Source organism: Lissotriton helveticus, chromosome 2_2, assembly GCF_964261635.1.
Source record: "Lissotriton helveticus chromosome 2_2, aLisHel1.1, whole genome shotgun sequence".
NCBI lineage: Eukaryota > Metazoa > Chordata > Amphibia > Caudata > Salamandridae > Lissotriton > Lissotriton helveticus.
The window spans coordinates 82,130,679-82,154,225 of NC_136060.1; the positions used below are offsets into that span (position 1 = coordinate 82,130,679).

The 23,547-nt window shown below is 48.5% G+C and overlaps 1 protein-coding gene across 7 annotated transcripts in view; it reads right to left on the minus strand.

Annotated features, from left to right (window-relative positions):
• Nucleotides 1-22,776, minus strand: part of MICU3 (mitochondrial calcium uptake 3) — a 599,595-nt gene extending 576,819 nt beyond the window's left edge. For 3 of the 7 annotated variants that reach the window (XM_078678142.1, XM_078678145.1, XM_078678141.1), the window contains exon 1: nt 22,353-22,772. In XM_078678142.1, the coding sequence (XP_078534268.1) occupies nt 22,353-22,694 (342 nt within the window). In that variant the 5' untranslated portion in view covers nt 22,695-22,772. Of the gene's footprint in view, nt 1-21,502; nt 21,597-22,352 lie in introns of those variants that run through there. The other 4 variants (XM_078678147.1, XM_078678144.1, XM_078678146.1 and 1 more) reach the window with 3 other exon arrangements.
• Nucleotides 22,777-23,547: the final 771 nt, after the last annotated feature.

The following is a 23,547-nucleotide window of genomic DNA, read 5'->3' on the forward strand; positions in this document are numbered from 1 at the left end:
TTCATCCATCCTTCCCCTCATCATCAATCCATCCATCCATCCATCCATCCTTCCACCCACCCATCATCCATCCATCCATCCATCCTTCCCTTCATCATCCATCCATCCTTACCCTCATCATCCATCCATCCATCCTTCCACCCACCCACCCAACATCATCCATCCATCCTTTCCTTCATCATCCATCCTTACCCTCATCATCCATCTATCCTTCCATCCATCCTTCCACCCACTCATCCATCCATCCATCCTTCCACCCACCCATCATCCATCCATCCTTCCCTTCATCATCCATCCATCCTTCCCCTCATCATCCATCCATCCATCCACTCATCATCCATCCATCCATCCTTCCACCCACCCATCATCCATCCATCCATCCATCCATCCTTCCACCCACCCATCATCCATCCATCCATCCCTTCATCATCCCTCCATCCTTCCCCTCATCATCCATCCATCCATCCATCCTTCCACCCACCCACTCAACATCATCCATCCTTCCCTTCATCATCCATCCATCCTCCCACTCATCATCCATCCATCCTTGCATCCATCCATCCTTCCACCCACTCATCATCCATCCATCCTTCCCCTCATCATCCATCCATCCATCCATCCATCCTTTCACCACCCCCTCATCATCCATCCATCCATCTATCCTACCCCTCATCATCCATCCATCCATCCTACCCCTCATCATCCATCCATCCTACCCCTCATCATCCATCCATCCTTTCACCCACCCCTCCCTCCATCCATCCATCCTTCCTTCCCCTCATCATCCATCCTTCCCCTCATCATCCATCCATCCTTCCCCTCATCATCCATCCATCCTTCCTTCCTTCCCCTCATCATCCATCCATCCTTCCCCTCATCATCCATCCATCCTTCCCCTCATCATCCATCCATCCATCCTTCCTTCCTTCCCCTCATCATCCATCCATCCTTCCCCTCATCATCCATCCATCCATCCCCTCATCATCCATCCCCTCATCTATCCATCCATCCTTCCCCTCATCATCCATCCATCCATCCTTTCACCCACCCCTCCATCCATCCATCCAACCTCCCCCTCATCATCCATCCATCCATCCATCCATCCTTCCCCTCATCATCCATCCATCCCCTCATTATCCATCCATCCTTCCCCCTCATCATCCATCCTTCCCCTCATCATCCATCCATCCATCCATCCATCCATCCCCTCATCATCCATCCATCCATCCATCCCCTCATCTATCCATCCTTGCACCCACCCATCCATCCATCCTTCTCCATCCATCCCCTCATCCATCCTTCCCCTCATCCATCCATCCTTCCCCTCATCCATCCATCCTTCCCCCTCATCCATCCATCCTTTCCCCTCATCCATCCATCCTTCCCCCTCATCCATCCATCCTTCCCCCTCATCCATCCATCCATCCTTCCCCCTCATCCATCCATCCTTCCCCCTCATCCATCCATCCTTCCCCCTCATCCATCCATCCTTTCATCCATCATCCATCCTTCCCCTCATCATCCATCCATCCATCATCTATCCTTCCCCTCATCATCCATCCATCATCCATCCTTCCCCTCATCATCCATCCATCCTTTCACCCACCCCTCCATCCATCCATCCTTCCCCTCATCATCTATCCATCCTTGAACCCACCCATCCATCCATCCATTCTTCCCCTCCATCCATCCATCCCCTCATCCATCCATCCTTCCCCTCATCCATCCTTCCCCTCATCCATCCATCCTTCCCCTCATCCATCCTTCCCCCTCATCCATCCATCCTTCCCCTCATCCATCCATCCTTCCTTCCATCCATCCATCCCCTCATCCATCTTTCCCCTCACTCCTCAATCCATCCATCCTCTCTCATTATCCATGTATTCAATCTTTCATTCATCCATTCACCCTTTCACTAATTCATCCAGCCATCCACCTATCCCTTCACTTACTTACTCACCCACCTTTCCATATTAATTTTGAGCTGAGCGCCTTTGAGAAGAGGCGCATCGAGAACTCCACCCTCGCTGCAGGAGCCATTCCAAGACTGGGACAGAAGCCACCCAGGGCAGAGACAGGATCCACCACAGGGGGGGCAGGAGCCATCGCAGGGGGGGGGGGGGAAGGGCATGATCCACAACAGGGGGGGCAGGAGCCATCACAGGCGGGGGAGAGGGGGCATGATCCACCACAGGGGGAGCAGGAGCCATCACAGGCAGGGGGAGGGGAGGGCATGATCCACCACATGGGGGGGACAGGAGCCATCACAGGCGGGAGGAGGGGGAACAGGATCCACCAGGGTGGGCACAGGGGTGGGAATGCAGTAGTCTAGTATCATCTTGTGCTCCTCGCCCCCTCCTGCACAAGACAAGGAAGACAGGCTCTCTGTCCAAAATGCCATCCCCCACTGTGATGTATAGTACTTACAGGAGATACTCTAAGAGAACTGATTGTCCTCCATACTTTGTTAATCAGTGTGGGTGCGATTGTGCCTTTTCTTTATTTTATTACATTATAGACTGCATGTTTGAAGAACTGAGGTTTGCTTACAATTTAGTGACTTTAATTAAGCTCTTTGAAGAGAAACACGTGCTGCTTCGGTGTAATCTGGCAGAGTCTAGGATGTTTGGAGCCCTGGGCTGAGGGGAATGTGTGAGGCCCCTCTAAATTGCAGAGACGTGACCATTCAGGGCTGTTTGCATCTGAATAGATGCCCCCTGCTCCTGAAGCTGCAGCCCCTCCCTCTCAGTCACCTTCGATCACCTCTTAACAGGTCATCAAGGGCTGGAGGTGAGAGGGGTGCCACCCCGCTGTGCCTCTCCAATGCTGCGGGTATCTGAGCTATGATGCAGCATCGGAGTCAAGAAGGGAGGTGGGGGCAAGCTGTGCCGGTGTTAGGGTGGGGCGACCGGTGCCGGCTAAAATGACAGACAAATGGCGTCCATTAAAGAATCCTTCACGGACAACGGACAGACGGCCAAAATTATGGACTGTCCGTGAAATTTACGGACGGTTGGTCACCCTAGACACAGACGGCACGTCGTCTAGATACGCCACTGGTCATAGTGCTTTTTTGTTGTTTTTACTTTAAGCCATTTTGCAGAGCAGCCCATACTTTATTTTACTTTATTTATTTAATGCATTCTTATAAAGCACAGACTTTACCCGAAGGTGTTAGAGCACTGTACAATAGAACCAGTTACGTTACATGAGAGAACTGCTACAGGAATGGAACAAATAAAAATAGCATGCCATAGAGTCAAAACAACGCAGGCAAACGGAACACAAAATCAAACGCAGCAAGCACAGGATGTACAAACAAAAATATAAATATATGGGACACATTTACAATGGCTAAATAACTTACTGGCGGGGTCTGACAAGGGAGGGAATTAGTTCTGAAAGTGTCTTTGGAATAAAAGAGATTTGAGGTCCGCTTTGAAGATCTGGATGGAGGTGATGGCACGGAGCGAAGGAGGAAGCGAGTTCCAGATTCTCACCACATTACCTGAGAATGACTGTGCCATCTATGTTTCCTTTTTGAAGGAGGGGGGCTCAAGAAGGAACTTTTCTGCATTCCGAGACGGTCTTGAGCCTCCAGACAATTTCAGTTTATTCGACAGATAGCGAGGGGAGGAAGAGTGCAAAGCTTTGAGGGTGATGCACGCCGTTTTGTAGATAGCTCTAGCCTCGATGGGAAGCCATCGGAGAGAAGACAAGATAGGAGTAAAGTGGTCCATTTGTTTGGACCCTGAGATGAAGCGAGCTGCTGAATGGAGGACGGATTGGAGGGGAGAGAGGTGATATTTGGGAAGGCCAGTCAGAAGAGAATTACAATAGTCCAATCTAGAGAGAACTAGCGATGGGACCAAGGTTTTTAGGTCATTCTCCAGGAAGAACCGACAAATCCCCATAAAAGGCGCAGCTGATAACGTGCGCTCTTGGCCATGGAATTGATGTGTGAGATTAGGTTGAGTCTTTTGTCAAGTATGACATCTAAGGATTTAGCGCAGTCCACAATGATGGGTTTACTGTTGAGTAGATTCAACTGATCCAACCAGGATTGAACAGGAATCGGGGAGAGAGCTAGATAAGAGGAGGAATTCCGTTTTGGAAGGATTGAGAATGAGTTGGTGCACTAACATCCAGTTGTGAATAGCGTTGAGAGTAGAGCGGAGTAGTGAGAGATTATGAGGGGAAGAAACCTTGAGGTATATTTGGGTGTCATCCGCATAGAGATGGTAGAGAATTCCAGATTTGCTTAGGAGGTTCCCTAATGGTTCCAGATAAAGATTAAACAGAGTGGGAGCAAGGATAGAACCTTGAGGGACGCCTTGACCAACCACCAGCGGACACGAGAGACTGTTCGCAATCTTAATCATTTGGGATCTGTCCGAGAGGAAAGAGGCAAACCATTTGAGTACTGTGCCTTCCACGCCCATTCTCTGATGAAGAATGTTCAGGAGGGTGTTGTGATTAACAGTGTCAAAAGCTGCAGATAGGTAAAGAAGAATTAGAAGGCACGATTCCCCCGAATCGAGAATATGCAGCGCATCATCGATCACTTGCAGCAGGGCTGTTTCAGTGCTGCAATTTTGGATAAAGCCCGACTGGAACAGGTCGAGGAGATTATTGTCCATAATGTGTTAGGACAGTTGTTTTGCAACACATTTTTCTGTGATCTTTGAAAGAAAAGGGAGATTGGTGATGGGGTCATTGCATCTGCAGTGGGTTTTTTTTTTTTAGAAGGAGGGTAACCTGCCCTGTTTTGAGGACAACTGGGAGGGATCCTTGACTGAGGAAGAGATTAACTAGCCTGGTCCAGTAGGAAAGAGTATTAGTATAGAAATCAATGGCGATGCCACTGGGTATGGGGTCAGAAGAATGGTTGGAGGGTTTGGTTTCATGGATGCATTTGAGGAGATCAACCTCTGAGATGGCGGCAAAGTTCTGCCAGGTGACTAAGGCTTTTCACTCCTCGATGGGGTTGGGGTGGGTGACCTGATCCACCAGAGATTTTACCTTTTGATCGAAAAATATAGCAAACTCAGTTGCTTTCTTTGAAGCATCCTCAGGCTTGATGGTTTGGGGAGAACAATTTGGGTTTTTGATTAGGTCGAAAAGTTTTTTGGGTCTGTTTTTAGCTGAATCGAGGAGGGATCTGAAATGAGATGTTTTTTCCTGGAAGATGTGCTGGTGGTATTTGGATCTTGCGGGGCGTAAAAAGAAAGAGGTTGGGGGTGGATGGAGAATGTCCCCAGTGCTTCTCCAAGATTCTGAGGTTTTTCCTTTCATCATAGAGAGCTTTGTTGAGCCAAGGAGCTGAAGGGGTGGGTCTTTTCCTTTTGCTTTGGAGTGGAGCAACCTTGTAAATTTTGACTGCAAGGATTGAGAGGCAAAGGGGAGTGAGCTGGTTGACATCCGTATTGGGGTCTAGAGTAGGAAGTGAACGCATAGCAGAATCACATAGAATCTCAGGATCAATGTTTTTTGTGTTGCGGAACCACGTGGAGGCTCTTTTAGGTTGGCCGAGGGTTAAAATATGAGGTGAAAAAAGAAGGGAATGAGGAAATGGTCAGACCAGTCAACACGGATGGGTGAAGCAGTGGTAATCAGGTCTGATTTGGATATCACAAGGTCCAGAATTGAGCCCTTGGCGTGTGTAATTTCCGAGCAGTGTTGGGCAAGATCGTTAGCGGAGAGAAAGATTGCAAGCTTGTTGGCAGCAGAGTCTTCCACGGAGCCCCAGTGGAGATTGAAATCACCTAGGAAGATCTGCTGGTCGCTTTGTGAATATTGGTCACTAATGAAGTCGATGAATTCGTCAATGAAGGAAGAGCAATTACCAGGCGGGTGGTAGATGATATGGAACCTGAAGGGTGAGCCATGATGAACTTGGAGTTCTAGGGAAAGGCATTCAAAGGTGTGAAAGAGGGTGGTGGGAAAGGTTTTCATTTGGAGGGCGTTTCTGTAGATAATCGCAACACCTCCCCCGATCTTGCCTGTTCTGTCGTTTCTGAGGACAGAGTAGTCAGTAGGTAACAGAAGATCAAAAGAAGTGTGAGAGGAGTCAATAAACTAGGTCTCAGTGAGAAAGAGCATGTCGAGATTGTGGTGAGTGATAGTGTCAGAGATTTCCAGTTCATGTTTGGTTGCAGATCTGCAGTTATGGAGCATACAGTGTAGCTCTGACGCAACTGTTTTGGTGATGTGAGTGTCTGGACTGATGAGGGTGATAGGGATTAGATTCTTGAATGAGGGTGCCTCTTGAGGGGGAGGCTGGTAAGTTCTGAAGGAAGAGATGGTCTGAATGGCAAATTGAGTAGAGTTGTTAGGAGAGGCGAGTGGAAGGGAATTGACATTGATGGTCTTATAGGTAGCCAATAAGTTGGTGATGTCTGTGGGGGACATTGTGGTTGGTTCTATTGGGGCGCGGGAGCAAGGAACTCCTCGGGAGGTTATTAGGAGGGGGCGAAATCTTAGCACATACGAGTGAAATGGACGCTTCAAGCTGGGAAATAAAAGATGAGAGAATCAAGTTTAGTTTCCAGAGAGAGGTGTGTTGAGCAAGGAGTGAAGGGTGGCTCAATGGTTAAGGGAGATAGTGGCCTAGGCGAGGGAGGACAGGAGGAGGTGTGGGACCGGGGAGAGTGTTGGGGTGCGAGGGTCGAAGGTGGGGGAGGAAGTGAAGTAGGCGAAGGAGGACAGTGGGTGGTGGGGGACTGGAGAGAGAGAGATGTGATGCAAGGGTCTGAGGGGGGAAAGAAGGTGGTAGAAAGGAGTGAATGGAGTTACTGTGATATTTTTACTGGTGTTGAGCAGAGGTGAAGAATAGAGATCATACATAGGAGGAGAAAGTTGAGAAGTAGAAATGGATGGCTGGAGGAGGGGGGGGGAGTGGGATTATGGGAAGGCCATGGATACGGTGAGATGAGAGGAGAAGGGGCTGAACAGGTAGAAGAGGGAGGGAGGTCAAAGGGAGGCCATAGGAGTGGGGAGAAGAGAGAGGGTGCAGGCCAGGTGCCATGGGTAATGAAAGGTGAATGTAGGGGTAAAGGCACCAGGCAGAGTGGGGGGGGGTCCAGCAAAATGAAAGTTGTGGGAGGAGTGCGGGACTGTGCAGTCAGAGGGAGGGAAGAGGGAGGAATTACCAAGAGGGGAAACAGGGTTGTGAAGCATAGGGGGGAGTGTAAGATGTGGAGAGATACGAGGTGTGAGATTAGTGGGAGGGAAGATGATGGGATTACCAAAAGGGGAGGCAGGGATGTGAGGCATGGGAGGGAGGAGAGAAGGTTGAAGAGAGATGGGAGAAATAAGAACAGAATTGAGGGTACGCGGAAAGGGGAAGAGCGGAAAGGGGTGAGGAGAAGAGGGGAGGGAGGGGGAGGGAAAGGCGAGTTGATTGGTAGTTCAGATTGTAAGAAAGGTGGATTAAATAGGGGGAAAGGGGAAGGAATAATTGAGTAAGGGGGTGGGAGAAGGCAGTGGAATAATGAGGAGATGCAGGATATAGAGGTGAAGTGGGGTGTAAAGCAGATAAGGTAAGGGGGAGGTCCCTCTGGGAAGGTGGCAGAATGGGAGGGGAGGGAACGAGAGAAGGGGGGGATAAAGGGTCGACCTGTGACTCCCGGGAGAGCGGTCTGAAGGAATATGTGGGGGTCAAGGGGGGAGAAAGGGAGAAAGTAGATGAGCTAGAGGAAGAAGAAGAGGAAGAATCTAGAGAGATTGTAGTCGCAGGGGTAGGACGAAGGAAGTGAAAGATGTGGTCAAAGAGAGAGAGAGACAGGAGTCAGAAGCTTGGATCATGACAGTGCCATTGTTATAAAGAGTAATGGTGAGGTAGCCATTAAAGCGAGTGGAGGGAGACATTTGTAACCGCTTCCCATGCGGAAAAGAAGAGGAGGAGGAGATGTTGAAGGAATTGGAGAAGCTGGAGGACCAGGAAGGGATGTCATTAGTGAAGAAGATGAAGTTAATCTTCCCTAGGTGCCCATTATGGAATTGGTCAACAAAGAGGGAATCTGGAAATTGTTCAATGATGTTATGCTTGAACCGTTTAGCTTGTGCTTTGGACATATACGAGGGATAAATTACTTTGAAGCAATTTATTCCAGACTAAATACGACTGGAAGCCATGATAAGGAGAGGAGGTGAAGATGTGGTGTAGTGGACAGAAAAAGGGGGCCACTAGGATAGTGAAGGCGCAAAGAGGTAAAAGAGGGGTGCGCAAATTCCGGAAATCAATGAGAGTGAAACCAATAGGAGTGAGGTCAAATTAGGACCAAAGGTAGATACCCGACAAGGCTAGAAACGGGTAGAAAGCACAGGGATGGCGGAGGCAATCCAAGAAAGGGAGGGATGAGAGTGGGAAACATATCAGTGAGCTATGAGAGGGAGAAGGGTGAAGGAGTGGTGTAACAAATGCCCCCACAGCCCACGCATTACGGGGGTGGCTGAGCTCCAGGGGGCCCACTCAGCAAACATGTGGTAGGTGGTGGGCTGAGGATGGGGTGGACTCCTCCATGTACTTTGCAGGGGCCTCCTTAAGCTTGGTTACATCACTGGGGGGGGGGGTGGAGCAGGAGGACGGTGTTTTTTTAAAACAACAATGAGAGGGTCAGGAGTAGGTAAAAACAAACAATGGTGAAGTGAGAGGGCAGCTGGTCATGAAGATAGCAAACGCTCATTCAGCTCCGTTACATTTCAATTGCATTCTGGTACAAATAGTCTGCTATTTAAAACAACTACAACTCAAAACTACAATTTGGCGAATTTGCACAAAATCATAAGTAGATGCGCTATTACCAGCACCGGCCAATGAGCGCCTATCTGGAAAATTAGAAGCCAAGAGAAGTTTCATCAAGATGAATTAAAAGGGCGGAAAATAAGTTGGCAAACTAAAATACATTTAATAGTTAGCATTAGCCAAAACAGCACAGCGTTCAGTAGGTGGGATAGCCAGAGAAACTAATGTCTCGGGGGAAGTTCAGAATCCCTCACACTTCGGCGTTTATCTTCTCTGCTCCCAGTATTCAGGGGAGAGGTAGAATAAGGAAGGAGACATCTTGCACAACTCCACCAAATAAAGCCCAGATCAGTGCAGGCAGCACTAATGAGTAGGGTAGTTGTAGCCAGGCAAAGCCACTCTGAGAAGCCTGACAGGGCCTGGGCAGGCCACAAGTTCAGCAGACAGGGATACGTGGCTGCCAGAATTTAGCTAAGCCATCCTGAAATGCCCCAAAGAGATGCCACTTATAAGGGAAAACAAAATGGCCAACCGTGCTCAGAGAAATGAAAACTAAAAAAAAAAAAAATGCATGCAGTTGGTGGTTACTCTCCTGACAGTGTTTAATTTGGAAAACAAGTAAGAGACAGGGCTCTTTTCAGTAGGACATTGGAGCTTGAACCACCCATTGCCTCTGCCAGCGCTGCCAATGACTGTATGAACACAACTACTAACCATCACACTCTTACATGTGGAACAATTCATAGTATTCCAGGCTCTCAAAGCTATAAGAATGGCTTGGGTGTTAGGTATTTATCATAGTTAATCAGTGACGTAATGAAACTTGACGGTGCCCCGTGCAAAGAACATGGAAGGGGCCCACTTCGCTCCGGACCCAGTACAGAGCTCTCTGGCCAGGGACCTGCCAGTGCTGGAGGGGACCCCGGAGTTCAGGCCCACACTACAGGGGCGTTTGTTACGCCACTATTGTTAATGTATATTGAATTAACACACAGCTGTTGTTGTGCTCTCATTTAAATTAGGCAGACAGCATAACCATATGGCAGACTGCCTTAAGCACCGGTGCTGACAATTAAGTACAGGTGCTGAGCAACGGAACCAACCGGCTCAAATTAAGCACTATACACCACTGCCCAGTAATAAGAAATAAAAGCTCCTGGTAGCTGTCTCTGCTCTAGGGCCACTAACAAGCTGTAAACTCATGGCCAAGCAGCACACTCTAAAATAGAAGAACTGTGCACATAGGTGGTGATCCGAATACACCTTAAATGAAAAGGGAAGGATGTGGCATAATGACCAGACTGCTGACTTTGGAGCTGGGAAACCTGGTTTGTATCTTGGGGCTGGCTTAACAACCTGTGATTCTGGGCAAATCACATAATCTCCCTGTGCCTAAAAATACAAAAAATAAAAAAAACTTATGAACGTGTCCTTTTGTAATTTAACTGGTGCTCATGTAAAGTGCCCTAGTATGTGCGCGTTGGAAGTAGAGAAGGAAAAGCGAATGGTGGTGAAGGAGAGGTTCTGCAGATGCATGCACTCTCTAAGAGTGTCTGTAAAAAAAACATTTTTTTTTTAAAGGTAGTGCCTGCAGCCAGTGGAAGGACACTGGCCACAATAAGCAGTACTTGTTCCATACTCTACAGTATGGACGAATACACCGAAGCCCATTAGGAAGCCGGAGACGCCAAGAGTAGCTGCTGACCACTAGGAAGACAGGAAACAAGAGTAACATGAGGGCTAACTAATGCTAAGTAAAGAGAAGTAATGAGAGGGCCCATTTAAGATTTTTTTTCATTTCAAGAGATTTTGCATCTACAGCGCAAGCGCTGTGCAGGCGAAACCTAAAAATAAAATGGCACTTGCTCAGCGGTGTTAAAGACGACCTTAATTTAGAATTTATTTTTAGCAACATTGGTTGCCATCCTCACAAATTTAGATGGAAAAGATTGTAGCACCACATATTCAAATTTAAATAAATACAATTGCAAAAAAAATGCCTTATTTGTAGCAGGATGTATATAATTTTTTTAAGAGTTGGTCCAATTTTTGTTCCATTTAGTATGCATTTCCCAATGTAAAATACACCGTTTTACAGTTAAGAATTTATCAATTGGCTCTTGCAATTGAATGGCAAAGAAGCACATTAAAAGATAAAGTTAGAGTTTGTGGCAGTCTCTAATTTATTTGCAAATGTATGGCTAAATTCCAGTTTAGCAGAAAGCATGTAAAGATAACTACACAACAAGTTATACATGTTACCATAACCACTACATTCATTGTTACAACCCCGTCATTACCACACCACAATTTTCGCCACTGCCAGTATTAACACATCATCACATTTGTCACCATCACTAGCTCCATCATCATCAGCAGCACCATTTCCTACATCACTACCACTATTACCACCAAAATCATTACCATTACAACTCGCGGCAATTTTTATTTTGTTTAAATACATTTTTTTTATGTTGTTTACAAACATTACCATAGTACAGAGGTTGACATGTCCATGAAATTTACAGTAACGAATCCACTGCACTCAAGTACCAGATTTTCTCAATAACAGATGGGCGTTACTTGCATACGTAATGAAGTTTCATACAATGTATTTGCATCATTGCTTGTTTCAGTAGTAACATTTGGACATACATTCTGTTTACTGCTACCCTCCCTGCACTTGGGCAGGCTACATGTCCTCCATTCTGTGAAGGTCCTTTGGGAGCTCAAGCTTGAGGGAGTTCCAACTGGTTATGCTAACAACGGGTCCATGTTGAACAGTGTCAATTACATTAGGAGGTGGAGAGGAAAAGGTAGTGACAAATAAGATCTAAAAGAGTAACCGGTCCAGCCTCAAGATTCCCTTCCACTCACCCCTCTCTCTATCTCTATCTCCCCACCCTATTAACAACATGCATTGTATCAAACCATCATTGTGTACGTATATAAGTTGTGAGGTGAACATATTGTTGTTCACTACTCTCCCTTGTGTTGGCTATTGTGCGGTGTGTCTGCTCTCCACATCTGCCCCTATTTGTGACGATGTGCGTTCCGAGTCCTCGTGTGCTAGGGGTGGCCCATTTTGGAAGTCTTGCAAGATTGTGGCCCAGTAGGTGGCTACAGGGATCTTACAGAGTCCCAGAGGGTTTTTCCTACACAGTGCATCTCTCAGCCTTGGCCCATGTCAGTACTCATAGTCTGATTTGTCTGTTGTTCCTTTGACATCTCTCCCCATTTGTTGCCCAGTGCGGTTATCAGGGAAGTCTGAAGTAAGAATGTACCCTGGGGTAGGCCCTCTTCATCCGTCAGTGTTTCATACGTTAAAAAGTGCCATCCCGGTAAAGATCACCTAATGTCTGTGTTAAAAGGTGGTTCTGACACTATGGGCCGCCCGGATTTTTTGCTTTTTGAGCACCTAAGTGTTGAGCTTTTACTGTAGGGGAGCCTCATAATCTGGACTCACCCACAGTGAGCTCATAATTTTATTTATTTAGACTTGTAATGCGCGTTATCACCCAGGGTCTCTAAGAGCTTGTCAGAGGGTGCTCACGGACTAGATGGGGGAGCGGAAAGGGGGCTGCTAGGACGTGCCCCATGCTTTCAGGAAGAGCACAGTTTTAAGCTTCTTCCTGAAGGGTAAGTGGTTCATTTCCTTGCGTAGGCTCACTGGCAAGTTGTTCCAGGCCACAGGGATTGCATTGAAGAATGCTCGCCCTCCCATAGAGGATAGTTTAAAATGGGGGCAGACCAGAAGGGTGGCCTCTGTTGATCGGAGTGTCCTACTGGGGACATAGGGGACTATGCGCTCCTTGATGTACCTTGGGGCTTGTCCGTACAGAGCTTTATGTGTGGTGCAGAGACCCTTGGACTTGATTTTCTGCCTAATTGGGAGCCAATGAAGATCACGTAGCAGTGATGTAGCGTGTGTCCGTCTTGGATTTTTAAAAATTCGTTTTGCTGCGTCGTTCATGACCGTTTGTAGTCTGGCCAACGGTTGTTGGGGAAGGCCAGTGTACAAAGAATTGCCGTAATTCAGACGCGACAGGATCATTGCTGAGACCGCCCGTCGTGAGCGTGGCCGAGGTCAGGAGTGGAGATAGTGTCCGCAGTTGTCTTAGTAGGCCCACACAAGTACCGACAACTGCCGAGACTTGTGCCATAGAGAGTTTGGCATCTATTTGAATGCCCAGGCTTTTCACAGCCGCCGCCGGTTCAGGAGAGGGTCCCAGTTCTTTTGGCCAAATGAGGTCGTTCCAGGGGCTGGAAGCTGTGGTGATCGCCAGCACCTCTGTTTTATCAGGATTTATCTTTAGTGAATTGGCGGACATCCAGTTGACCGTAAATTTTAGTACGTTTCGCATTCTTACATATGCCGTGGGGGAGTTGTCAATTTGAGTGTCATCGGCATAATTGTAGAGCCGGCACTCCATCTGGTTTAGTGCAGAAACCAAAGGCTGCAGATAGGCGTTGAAAAGGAGGGGTGAAAGTGCTGAGCCTTGAGGAACTCCGCATGAGAGACCTGCTGGGTTGGAAACCAAGTTTGCCAGTTGGACTCTCTGGGAACGATTTTTAAGAAATGAAGTTAGCCAGGCATGAGAAGTGCCCTGAATGCCGAGATCCCCCAACCGCTACAGTAATTGGTCATGGTTGACCGTGTCAAATGCCGCAGAGAGGTCTAACTGCACCAGGGCAGAAGGTGTTTTTTTGTCTGCCCTGAGTCTCAGATCATCCTGCACGGAAAGCATGACCGATTCCGTGCTGTGATAGGCCCTGAAGCCGGCATGATTCGGTTCTAAAAGATGACTATCTTCAAGATGACGAGAAAGAAGGGGGAGAACCTGCTGTTCAATTACCTTAGCTAAGAAAGGCAACTGCGAGATAGGTCTGAAATTTTTCAAGACCTTAGTATCAGCACCAGGCTTCTTTAGGAGCGGGATCAGGCGAGCCTCCTTAAAATTGGTGGGAACCCGTCCTGATTCCAGGGAACAATTGAGGAGGGAGAGCACGTCGTCCTCTATTCCTGGCAGGGCCAGCTTAAAGATCCTAGGAGGGCAGGGGTCCGCTGGTGACCCAGATTTCCATCGCACTAACAGGACTGCCAGAGACTCCTTAGTGAGTGGTGACAGGGTGGTTAGAGGGTGGACAATCAGCGGGGGTGTAGGTAAGGAGTTTCTAGGACAGCTGAAGCTCGGGTGCAATGGATTTCCGTCAGGAGATCCGTTATTTTATTGGTGAAAAAGGACTGGAATTTGTGACAGTCTTCTTGAGCAAAGGATACTGCATGGGGATTTTACTGGTGTCCCCCTGGCTTGACCAGGCCAATGCGCAGCAGCTGGAGTAAGGGACACCGGGCTGGTTACATGCAGACACAGGTGTACACGCGTGTGCACACGTGTAGGGGATGCGCAGGGGAGATTCCTAGCGTGGGCAGTCCAACAGCAGCTACAGAGTGAATGGTGTGGCAGAACTTATGCAGAATTGGGTGGTGGCATGGAATAGGCTTTATACACTGGAAAGAAACATGCCAGGGAAAGTCAGTGTGCTTTACTGTGTTTTTCACTTCATTATTCCCTTATGGGGATGTGGAGCCAATGGGCTAAAGTAACTTTCATAAGGCCTTTCGATTCCAGACATGCACTAAAGTCCACTGTAGCGGATGTGTAAAGAAGTATTCTGCAGAGTCCAAAGTCATATTTGTACTGCTTTTGGGTTATCCAGAAATGTCATATATCTCTGAGTCACTGGCTGGGGTCTGGACTAGGCAGGTTAGATTAATGACCTTTCTTCACAGAGCGAAGATCTTCCCTCCAGGAAGGGAAGATAGGTGGAGCTACAGGCTAATCCATCAGCAGCTGTCGCTGGGTGCCAGGCACCAAGCTGAACCAAGGTGAAGCCAGCACTGGGGGAAGGGGACCATGTGGCCAGAGACACTGAACGACGCCATTTTGAACAAACCCAGAGGTTGGGCAAGAAGGAGGGAGCAGGGGCATCGAAGTGATGTGTCGCTGTGTGATAGGGCAAACAGATACTTCCTTCCAGCCCCCTCCCCAAATTCTTAAAAGAACTTGCACAGGAAGAGAAGCTCTCTCTGGGGTGTGGTCTGCTGAGGCAGAAGGTGCTGGATCCTGGCAATGGGCAGTTGGAAGGAGGAACCCCCTGACTGCCCTCAGGGCCCTACCAGCACCAGAAGAAGTGCCCAAGACAGGTGCGCAGAAACAGGGGCCTCTGCGCAGGGAGAAGAGAGGTCCAGGAGGAGAGCCAGGTGAAAGGCTGGCGCAGGGAGCCAGTGAAGACCGCTCCCTGCCAAATGCACCCTATCGGGAGACCTGGAGGGCGAAGGAGAGTGCTCCCAGTGGCTGGGGGGTGCAACCAGGAGCAACACAACGCAAAAATGGGAAAGATCAGACCCCCAGGGTCTGAGATATGGCCCCCAGAAGGTAGGTGGCTTTTGACCCCTAAGAAGACTGCCGACGAAGCGCGTGGGGCTCCGCCGCAGGTCTCAGAGATGCCCCCGGAGTGGGTCAGGTCCCGGGGGCTGCCCCCAAGGAGAAGGGAAGCCGGGGAGCGCGACGGCGCTCCCCTTGAAGGTGTCCTGCAGGGGGGCCAGGAGTCCACCCTGGCCCCCTCCGAAGATGGAGGCAGGGGGAGCGCTGTCGAGGCCCCCCGTGAAGAAGTCTGGAGGGGCCCAGGACCCCATCCCCAGGCCATGAAACCAAGCCGGGGGGCACTGTCGCGCTCCCCGTGAAGATGCCCCAGCGGGCGCCAGGAGCCCATCCTGGCGCCCACCGAACCCGCCAAGGACGGGGAGCGCCGGCGCCCCCCCACGAGGAGGAGGGGGGCACCCGGGATCCCATCCCCCGAAGTGACGTGGTGCAGAGGGGTGCCGTCACACCCCCGAACATGTATGGGGGCCCAGGACCCCATCCAGGGCCCCAAAGAATGGAAGGAGGCCGGGGGAGTGCTGCCTGCTGGACCGGCAAACGAGACGGCATCTGCCCGCACTGCAGCGGGTAGACCAGAAGTTCCCAGCCGGCTCCTGCGGTAGCACACAAGAGTGCTGGCCGCGCGGGGAGCCAGCAGGGGGCAGCCGGGGGTGGGCTCCCCGGGCTGCCCTCCATCGAAAAGGCATGCAGGGGTCTCAGATAGGACCCGGGCCCAAAGAAAGCGGAGGAAGCGCTAAGGGGCCTGGGTGGGACCGGGCCGCCGAAAATGCCCATGAGCAGCCAGGGGTGGGCTCCCCGAGCTGTAGTATGCACCTGGGGTTCTGGGGGGCACCAGACCCTCCAACGGGCAGCCAAAGTGGCCAGAGGCACAGATCTGCTATGATATTCACTGCCAATGCGGAATCGCCCATAAAGCCTTGCAGGCCTGAACCGGCCTGCAATGGGAAAAATGCTGTTTCCCTGCTTGTTGTGGCCCCGGGAGGACGGGGTCACCGCCACATGAATGCAAAGGTGCCAAGGAAGTTTCAGGAGCAACGCAGTCTCCCCCAGCACGAAGATGAAAAGTCACACTCTCAGTCTCTGAGGGACTTAAAAGAATAACCCCCTCAAGGGCTCAGCCAGCATATAAACATCTCTTGAGCTGGAACTTTTGTTCAAAAGCTAGAGATGTTGTGAAATGTGCACCAAGGGATGAAGGTTCTGAGTGGTGGAATGTCTAGAGGAGGGCATCCCCTGGAGGTGAAGAGGTGTAATTGCACTGAAATGCATTTACTAATGGTTATTTCTTTTAGAGGGACCGAAGGTCACATGTGTAATGGGAGTGCTGGTGTAAGGTGATGTCATAAACAAAGTGGGGTTATGTTTTCAGACATTCCTACTAGGGTGTCTGGCTGTATATGCGCAATCCTGTGATCATTTGTGATGCCTTTAGGGGCTGTAATTGCATTTTTTATGATATCCAAATGTTATGAGTACTATCATTCTAAAGTGGTGCTTAAACATGTATTCTCGCTGCTACTGTTAGGTGAGGAACAACCCAGACTGTTAGCCCTTAAGATGTAGAGATGCATACTTTATGGTCAGTAGGAGATGCTCAGTCAGGGTTATGTGTCACCAAGGCAAGTGTACCCATTTTTAATGCTGGTTGAGGTAATGGGGTGCGTCGCCATTGGGAAGGAGCCAGTGCGCAGGGCCCGCACCCCAGGTTATGATCAACTAACTGCATTGGGGGTAAGATGATGAGCATACATGGGAGTGGTGGTACTAGACCCCACCCCCCTGAGGGAGGGGTGCAGATGTCATGCAATGTCACAAAGTAGTTCCAATAGCTTATGTATATTTTTTAATTGGTGCATAGTATTGAGTAGTGTGTGTTTAATAAATGTTCTCTTACTTTTATAAAGCAAAGTACAGACTGGACAATCAATTATTGAGTGTTATTTTTGCGCACCTGCAAATGGAGATTACTAGCCCACACCACCTCTCTTGGGTAAGCCTCAGACTGCTCTGCAAAGCTACCCTCCGAGAGTCAGGCGCTACAATTGGGTGTTTGGTTCCCAGTGAAGGACAAATGTAGTCATGTTATTTGTGCAGGTCTCACAGATTCTGCCTCGTTTTCCAACAGTCTGTATTCTTGCCAGGCGGTAAGCTCCGCAGGCGCGGTGGTGACTTAGCCCCTTGGCTTGCCCAATAGCATCAGCACTGGTGCATACAGGGTAGTAGTACATTATATATAGGCTTCACGTATAGCAACGATATATGACCCCTAGGAGCAATGGATCCGGCAACCTCTCAAAGGCACAGAGGTGAAACAGTCGGAGCAGTGCTGGGAGCGGCTTGGCAGGATAAGAGGTGGCAGTATCAGCCAACTGCTTCCCTGCAATCCATCTGGCTACCCATTGCAGCTGAGAGGCTCCATGTTGGGGACTGCCATTCTACCCTGATCAACACGCAAGTATAGCTTAGTGAGAGCTAAGCAACTACTTTTATTCCAGATGAATCTCATGACACTTTCAAATTTACAAAAAAGGGCGGGGTCGCAATGTAGCTAGGCAGTTTGGCGAAATAGCACAATAGGCAGGGCAGGACCACCATCTTAAGAAGCACAACTCGTCCCATGACCAAAAGGGGAAGCGAGCGCCAGAACACCATTTGGGAATGAACTGACATTCTAGCTCCTCAGAGGTTACCTTACAGCAGGTCGTTGGTTGATGGTAGATCATAATCCCCAGCTACCTAAACACAGCTGGCTGCCATGTAACAGGAATGCCGTTGATTGTGTAAGCGGGGTCAGGGTAACCTGCGTTAAAGGGAAACGGGTATGATTTAACCCAGTTAACCCTTATGCCAAAGAGGTCTGCAAAGTCGCTGAGCGAGCGCAGCAGAGTCCATCTGAATGTCCCAAAGATACAAGAGGAGATCATCCGCATATAACGATGTGATGAGTATCCCATCCCCAAGAGAACACCCAAATTCCGGCTGTGTGTTCAAATTACAGCAGCCAATGCCTCCACCGCAAGAACTCCCACCAATATTATGAACACCTTAGCCACCACCATGTCCGCCGCCACCATGTCCACCACCACCAAATACCACCATCGCTATTAACACTACCACCACCAACACACACACTATTAGTACCATTGCCATCACCACAATTACCATTAAACACTTTCCCCAAAACTGCATCTTTACCATTTCCATCAGTTACCACAATTATTAATACTAAACATATCACAACCATTATCAGCTTCACCGCAATCAAACATCAATACCATTTACACCACAACTATCACAACCATCATCAACAGTACTATTTCTGTAAGCACAAACCATAATTACACCAAGTAAAACCATCACCAATGCCAAAGCTGCCACTATTGCTGCCACCACCACATCACTGCTACTACTACAGTCCAGCACCATCACCCCCATCGCTACAACAATTTCTATCAACACTTCGACCATCATTACTACTACCACAACTATCAAGGCTATTACCTGAGCCACCATCACTACAACGTACACTCTCACCACCACTATTACTACCACTAGCACCCCTAATACCAGCATCGCTATTGCTACTACATCCCGACTATTACACCACCATAAGCACCACTGTGAAGTTCTCATGTATTTTTGTATGTAAAAGAAAGTTGATGTAAACAAGAGTGTAATAGTCGTCAGTGGTAGTAAAAAACCTATTGGCTTTTTCAATGCTAGTTTGTACTGTTTTCACAAGAGTTAAATATGTTTCCCATTAGAAACCACTAAGCACATTCTTTAAACGTTCCTCTCTGAGAAATGCTTCCAAGCATTTTATAATTGTAAATGCAGGAGGCTTGTACTACTCAGAAAATAAGGATGTTCATATCATCAAGCAAGGCATTCATTCATAAGGGTGGTGGAGCCATCACAATAAGTACTTCTCTTAACTAATACAGTGCTCTATTAGCGCCAGCCTGTCACTCATTCCAATAACTGATAACACGTTCAAATGGAAGCGATGCAATCTATTGAGCTATGATCCTTGCATAGTCCTCTCTCCTAACCAATAGCAAAACAATTCTACAGACCAATTCTACTCCCTCTAGCGTGAGCAATATTTTTCCATGCATAGTGCAAGTGTAGTTATGGCAAGAACAACAAAGGTGTGTTGATGGTTAATATGTTTGCATATTGGATAACAAAATTAAAATACAGTACACATACGCGCAACTGAGTTCAGAAGCTTGTGGTTACGAAGTCGATACTCCGATTTGGATTGTTGAAATGCTTTCAGTAAATATTACCAACTATGTATTTAGTTAGAAGATCAAAGAAAACGATACATAGCGAAAGTAAACAATATTGTTCATACTTAAGGAAATACCTGGTGAACGGCGCCTCAGACACCTAAGGAGCGACTGGGTTGACATGGTTTCAATGAGCGGTGTCTTACAATGTTCCACCTGTTCTGGGCTCTTTAAGGGAATATATGATTATACCACGATTTCAATTACCACGCATGGCTTTACCACGCGAATTTTACATCGCAAGTGGCTTTACCACGCTGGTATTTACAACGTAGGATTTTACTACGCCTAGAAACGTCTTACCTGCACGTCTTTCTCTACGAGCCCTTACTTCCATCCTCCATTGAAACAAGCGTCAAAACACGTATACCAAAATAAAAAAAGGACTGTTTTTTTGACGTACACGGCACGTCTTTGGGGGAGGCTCTTTCCTTTTTCTTTTAAAATTATGTTCGTTTTTTTTTTAAAGTAAACTGCTTGTTATTTTTTGGGGGGGAGACCCCCCCCCAGCCCCCCTCTGCCCCCGCTTGTTATTTTTGGGGGGGGAGACCCCCCCAGCCCCCTTCTGCCCCCCAAGCCCACGCAGAACGACTCGAAGGAATACCACATCTCCCCCCCAGCCCGTGGTAAAGACGTCGTGGAAGGCACCCTGCGTGGAAGGCACCCTGCGTGGTAAGTGTCACGTGGTAAATGTTAGTAGTGGTAATGCCTTCGTGGTAAATGATGTTTCCCTCTTTAAGGACCAAGCTTAAAAAGTAAATACCGTAGTTTCGATTAATAAAGGTATAAACAATATATCTCTGTGTTTGGTGCAATTTGTTCTCGGACAGAAGACTTGAACTGTCTCGTATTTTCTGAAGAACTTCTTGCTGGACAAATATATAGAAAATGTTTTTTTTAAATGTACCCCAGAATCAGTTGTTTGGGGAAGGGGTTTCAATAAATGTATAGCATCACAAATGCGGGGTGTGTTGTACCAACGACAAGGACATCCGCTCAAAGTATACTGTATTCTCTCTCCAACCGTTTCCCTACCCACCTTACTTTAGACGAAAAAGAGCTTTAAGCGCAAACTTTAAGTGACATATGGACATTAACGTCCAAGTAGAAGCGCGTGCCTTTTTTTAAAGTAAATTACGGTTGCTTTCCTTTTAAGGCCAATATCATTAATTATTGCCCACGTCTATGTGCACCAGCATCGATAAGAGCTCAAACTAAAGCACTTGTCTGCTTTTTCAATAGATTTCACTGGGGAAGCATGCCAGTATACACAAAAATGCTCTGAGCCGGGTGACTTGTCCACACGCTGTCAGCATTTGCGCTAAGGCTTGCAGAAATCCGATCTCTGGAACCTGCCAGGCTGGTCGCAGAAGCCTGAGTCAGCTCCCTGTCAGTGTGGACATTCTGCAGGAATCAGCGGTCAACCCGCTCGACAACATCTCATCCCTCATCCCCTCAGCCCTGGGGGCAAAAGCAACAGCTCAGTTGGAACAATTCACTTTTAAATAAGAGTGTTATGATTCCACTTGTGTCGGTGGCCGCGTGCCTCCGTGGAACCTTGCTGTACCGAAGTTCTTCTGCGAAGCAGCGTTCCTCGAGTGGCAGTTGCTGCTGGCTGAGGAGAAAGAGACGCTGCGACGTCTATGCGCCTAAAGTTAATAAAACCCAGTTATTAAGCCGTTTCCTGCATACGGATGATTAAGTCACAACAAAGAGGTTTAACAAACAATGCCCCTCAGTTCTGCGAGAAAGTACTGACGCACGTGGAAATAACGTGATGTGACCAGGACCAGATAGTTTTGGTTAATGGAGAACAATCTTAGTCTCACGGTTCCACTATGAGAGATTAATAATTACATAACACAAGGGTTTCCAATCTTGACAACAAAAGCCAGCCCCCTCCCCCCAAAACACACCTATCTCTATCGGGAGTCCCACACATCACCAGGTACCACTTAAGAGTTGTATCCACTTCACCATACTCAAAAGTCAAGGTCTCCCGCCATTAGCTTTACCGTAGGGGTGAAGGGTGCGCCTATGACGACGGCAGGGGCGTTGCCTTCCTGACACACCCCTGACGGTGCACCTGCTGCTACCCTTGCAGGTCTCCTTGCCTCTCCCAGCTCATCACAAAGGCTGAAACGGGGACACGAACTCACGCCGCCCACTGTCACTATTAGCTGAGGGTCGTATGAGCAGAGGAAGAGTAGTTCACTGCCACTCGTGCTCACAGGTCCCGGTGCAGACTATGAATGTTTCACAATTTATGCCAGGCTTTCTTATTACATAACATACCAAGATGTAAACAAACGCAGACGAATTCACCCAGTGCGCAGCCGAATACATATTTTAAAAATATATTTAAAATATATTTTTAAACCAGGTTTTTCTAAATAAAACAGTGGCAACCAAGTCATCTTTGTAAATATTAAATCATTTGGAAAGAAGTGAATACACGTCAGCAAGCACGTCGAGCAAGCACTTCTATACTAGAGGGTACGTAAGGGTTGGAGGACAGTCTACGGACGAGAGGTGATATCTTGTGCTGGGATGGAGGGGCGCTGGAGGAGTGGAAAATGGTAAACGGGGGTGTTTATGTGCATTTCTGAAAGGTCGGAGAACCGGGTTAAGGGGAAGAAGACATGGGAGGAAGATTATCTGTGAGAGAGCAGGCCCACTGTGAGGGCGGGGAGGAGAACTCCCCCTACCCTGAGAGGTGGGGTGGTCCCTCGGCTCATGTCATCACATCAGCTGGGTGCAGGCGCTTACATGGACCAAGCCCCAGCACAGACGCTGACAGGGATAGCGCCCTGATAACCCTCCACAGCCCCCGACTCTCTGGGCTTGTGTTCGTGATGCTCCTACCGTTTCACTGGCCGCCGCTGCTACCGGCAGGAGGGAGAGCTGCGGGGGGAGGCGGGCTGCCTGCTCCCGGAGGCCGGCGCCGCTCTGCAGACGATGTCGGGTACCTCGTTTTTCGGCGGAGACGCGGAGACATTCCGTGGGAATATAACGGGTCCGGTATAGGTAGTAGATGGCGCAGCACACAGCCCCCGAAGCGGCACCGAGTTTGGCCATCCGCCGCACCGACCAAAGGGAGGCGGCACCGGCGCTGCCGCTGTGCATCAGGCGGGTCTCGTAGCCCCTTGAGCCGGGGCAGCTCGGTCGCTGCACCCATAGCAGCCTCCGCAGAGCTAGCGCCGCCATGGTACTGCAGAGCCGGGCACTGACAGCAACTGCTGGGGAGGAGATCTCGTGAGAACACGCCGCACCCCTCCCCCGAGCATGAGAACATTGTATATATACAACTACTACCACAGCACAGCCTGCCTCGGATAGACTGGATTGCAATTGCATTTATATAGCCTTTACTGGACATGTTTAGCCCAATTATGATCCTCCGTACGGTAATTTGTTTGTCAAATATTACGGCACTCCTGTCTGAGCACTATGCTTAGCACACAGCATTACAACCGACATCTTCGCATCACAAGCGTGCCTGGGGGACACACACCAGCAGCACTCCTATAGCAAGATGCGCTTTTGCAATTTAAAATAGAAGCATTTTAGCAAACTGCAGTCTGCATGATTGTACACCACATTCCCCTTCTTCCTAGCATGGTGTATCAGGTAAAGGCGGGCAAGCCAGAGAATTCAAGGGAAGGATAGAGCCGAGCAGGAGCCCACAAATAACATGTCATGAGCAGGGGCCTAGATTCTGTTTGTGCAGTAGGTGCAGTAGCACTGGGGCCCTGAGATATGAGGTGCCCACTGAACACTGATTATTGCTGTATTTTACAATTCCACAATGAGGTATGAAAATACTATATCTTTTAATCTTTAAAACAAGATAAAATGATAAGAATTCAATTAGAGCATCTCAAGTTATGAATACTTCAAGAATGTACAATGCTCTCCCCCAAAACGACGCTTAATAGGGTACTTGACATCCTCACAACCTTTGGCAGATTCTCGGGGAATTCGATCAATTAAACTTATGTATGTCCTTAGCAGGGATCCACCCCTCCCACCCGGGAATTGTCCAATACTATTTACTAAA